At 39.7% G+C, this 3,635-nt stretch overlaps 1 protein-coding gene across 1 annotated transcript in view; it reads right to left on the minus strand.

Annotated features, from left to right (window-relative positions):
* Positions 1-510: 510 nt before the first annotated feature.
* The window catches only part of LOC107722240 (probable low-specificity L-threonine aldolase 2), a 10,689-nt gene continuing 7,564 nt past the window's right edge, over positions 511-3,635 (minus strand). The window contains exon 7 of the mRNA XM_016530524.1: positions 511-1,465. Coding sequence (XP_016386010.1) covers positions 1,158-1,465 — 308 coding nt within the window. The 3' untranslated portion in view covers positions 511-1,157. The remainder of the gene's footprint in view (positions 1,466-3,635) is intronic.

Consider the following 3,635-nt stretch of genomic DNA (forward strand, 5'->3'; position numbering starts at 1 on the left):
TATGAACAGGGTTGCCAGGTTTTTGCAATAAAACTAGTCCAATCGCGTTTCGAGGAGGGTTCCCCTGTAAAAATCGCATTCCGGGGGTAAAATACACGTTTTTCGGTGGGGATCTTTCAGTAAAATTCACATTCCAGGGACTAAATATCACGTTATTGGAGTCGCTTCAACCCGCGGACTTGAACAACAACCCGCGGCAGCAGTGTTAAGTAGCCCAATTCCGCGGGAAAACCGCGGACTTGGCAACACTGCTTATGAACCGACCGCAATATAGCGTTTCCTTGGTTACCGCTGTAAACAAAGCAGAGTTGCGCTTTATACGGAGAAGAAAATGCCATTGCCATCGAAACTTTTCTCAAGACAGTTCCCTTCAGTGATACATTAATATAACCCCAGAAATTTAATGCATTTTTGTACTTATTTTACTGTTTTTTTTTCGGGATCTACTGGGACAGTGATAAAGATCTACCAGACAGTCGCGATCGACGGGTTGGCGACCACTGGTCTACGGTGTCTTAACTGTAAATTTCGAGGGCTGTTAATTGGACTGTAAAGACAGCAAATAATCAACAGAATAAATTATACGCCTAAAACCAGTTAAAGGATATGTCATTTTAAAAATGATGTAAATTCAGTCAATTTATTTCTCCTGCATGCTATAGCAATAAAGTTAACCGTGTTATCAACCAAGACTAGACAGTGGCCCTGAGCCCCTTCTGATATCCACTGCAGTAAATCTCTGCTTTGTTGTCATGACGATCTGTCTCTACACACTATGTCTTTTCCTTATGGGGAACTCTTATATAACACTCAATGATAAAACAATAAAAATAGCCATAATGTATCTTTTTAAAAGGTCTCAAACTGCTTCTGCTGCTTAAAGTATGCGTTTAAACAAGATTCAAATGTCAGTGACAATAGTTTATTGTGAGTAACCATTAAGTGTGTGTGTGTGTTAGTGTGTGTACAGTATATACACAACAAATGGGCATACTATACCTCTCACCACTAAATGAAGTGGGTAAGTCTTGGCTGTCCAACTGGAGTGCAAAGTAGTTAATATAATTATGCTTCATTGTACAGTTTTACAGCTTTTAAATGGTCCCTGAGACCAAAAGACTGGTGTAAAGACATCTCTGATTGGTCAAGGGCTCTTCTCATGCTGCCCTGATAGACTTGAGCTTGTGCTGTTGGGCCACAAAATGAGCCTTCTGTATAGCCAGCTGAGTGTCTTCCTCGCTGATGCCCAGATGCCACACAGCCCTGACTGTTCCCCCAACGTGTGGGAACATCAGAACCTGGACCCCCTGGCCCAGAGCCTTCACCTCTTCTTCATCTACACCTGCCATACGCTCACAGAACTCCGCCGGGCTCATGTGGGCATCCTGCAGACAGAACCTCAAAATGTTGCTTTCCACAGTGGTCAGATCCACCTGGTACATAGGAGGGTCACACTGCAACAACGCTACAAGAGAAAAGGTGAAAGACATTCCATCAAACTCTTGAAATAGAACTTTTGATATTTCAATTTTAAAATTTGATTTTAAATAATCACATTTTAAATAGCTCTTTTCGATACACCGAGCAGGGGCTGAAACTTTCAAGCTTCAAAAAGGACACAACAACACTATAAAAGTATCACAAGTGTAGTCCATATGACTGGTGCATTATATTCCCAGTCTTCTGGAGTCATAAAATTGCTTGTGTGAAAGAAATTATTTCAGTCCAGTGGACAGTTAACTGCTACATTAATTGAGTCAGTGAATTGAACTCGAGGACTGAATTTGTCAATTTTGTCAACAGAATCATTAAAATGATCTTTTTTGCCCTTTGGAGCTTGAAAGTCCCTGTATGAAATTGAAAAGTGCAAAAAAATTCCCGTTTTGTCTACCCTAGAAGGAAGAATTTTAAATTGGTTTCTAAATGAGGGTGACTAAAATAATGACCTTTATTTTTGAGTGAACTGTTCCATTGGATGTATTTATTTTAACAGCTTCAGTTCTGACAAACTTGTGTTTTCTTTTGTTATGCTTTTAGTTTCTGATTTCTTAAAGACCACTGTGGTAAAAATCAGGTTTTTATATAGCTTTTAATACACTTAAACCCCATTCACACTACAAGCGACACGCAACAGCAAAGCGACACAATCCTATATTCATTTCAATGGAGAGCTGGCGATTTCCGGCGACACGACACGAGCGACAGCGGCCGTTGGCGACCGGATGGGGTGTGTCCAGCGACGCGACAAAGTTCAGGCCTGCGTTCAGCGGCAGAGTTGCCAAGTCCGCCTATTACACGCGACTTTGGGCTTCTTTTTTTGTAAAGTTGCGTGAAAAAATCCCGGGTCGCGGGTTGTGGTTTTTTGGGATTATTTTAAAAAATATGGTTGCTTGTTAGGAAAACCTGACAAGCAACTTCGTTTCTTTTCATTTATGTTCACTGTATTCTCCAATGCATTGATTGACACTCTGTCTGCTCACAGTTAATAGCCAATTCGTGCAAAAATATAAGTGCTGTAGCGTAATTTGCTACAATCCCTCCGCACGCGCCTTCTTTTTTAATGTTATTTTTCACGTTCAAAAAGAAGGCACGTGACGCTGTAATCCAAGCAATGATAGTAGTAGACATAGAGGAGTGGGATTACTTTTTTCCTTTATAAGGCAGTCTAATTTTTTATTTTTACAATGTTTTGTAGCCTAATGTATAAATTATCACGGGCTGTAAAACAAAAACAAAAAAACAAGTAGGCCTATACAAATACTAAGAGTAGATTTGGTTCGAATAGCCACATATTTATAGCCTACTAAAATATTGTGAGAGTTGGCAACAGTGGTTCAGCCCCGACAAAATGGTGCAAAACGTTTTTTAAACAGAAACGGTGGTGGATTGAACACTCTGTTCTGATGACTCAAGAGTTGCAACTATGGCAGCTGAGAAGGCCATTCTTTGTGTTCCTTTTGAAGAATTTTCGGAGCCTGATGAAATCATAATAAATACGTGTTTAATACTGCAAAATACGCTCGATGTAACAGTCACTGCCCTTGCCGTCCAGAATAAAACAGAAAAGTTTATGAAAGTGTCACTCCACAATGCAATAGCAAAATATATAAATATGTATAGTATTTTTATGTTACATTAATCAGTGTCTAGCACACCTTCCTAAGGAAAGGATATGGACCAGAAGACATTGCAATTACTAAATGATATTTAGACAGACTTAATAAGAGCACATGTATAGATCTGGAACTTCTTTATTTCAGTTATTTTGCCTTTAATGTAAATAAGCAGGTGCAAACAATATACTTGCTCTTGTAAATTTATTTTGATGTTAATTACATTGTGCGAGCTGCCTCTTTAATACCGCGTGGTTTATATACATGCTGCTGCTGATTGGGCTGACATTTTTGACACACCCACCAAACAAGAGAAAACGCATCTCAAACCCCGTTGCACACCGTTTCCAGGAAACATGTCGTTCAAACCGGAAACCGTAGCAAAACGGTGCACACCAGTTTGAGCTTGAGCTTGCCCCTGTTCTCTTTCGTTCTTGCTGTTTGATTGGGAAAAGTTTAAAGGGCGTCGAGGGGTCTTGTCTTTATGTTATCTGACTAAAAAACTATTACTTTGAACTTTTT

This window comes from Sinocyclocheilus rhinocerous, unplaced genomic scaffold (assembly GCF_001515625.1).
Source record: "Sinocyclocheilus rhinocerous isolate Xijiao unplaced genomic scaffold, SAMN03320098_v1.1 scaffold334, whole genome shotgun sequence".
In the NCBI taxonomy this organism is placed as follows: domain Eukaryota; kingdom Metazoa; phylum Chordata; class Actinopteri; order Cypriniformes; family Cyprinidae; genus Sinocyclocheilus; species Sinocyclocheilus rhinocerous.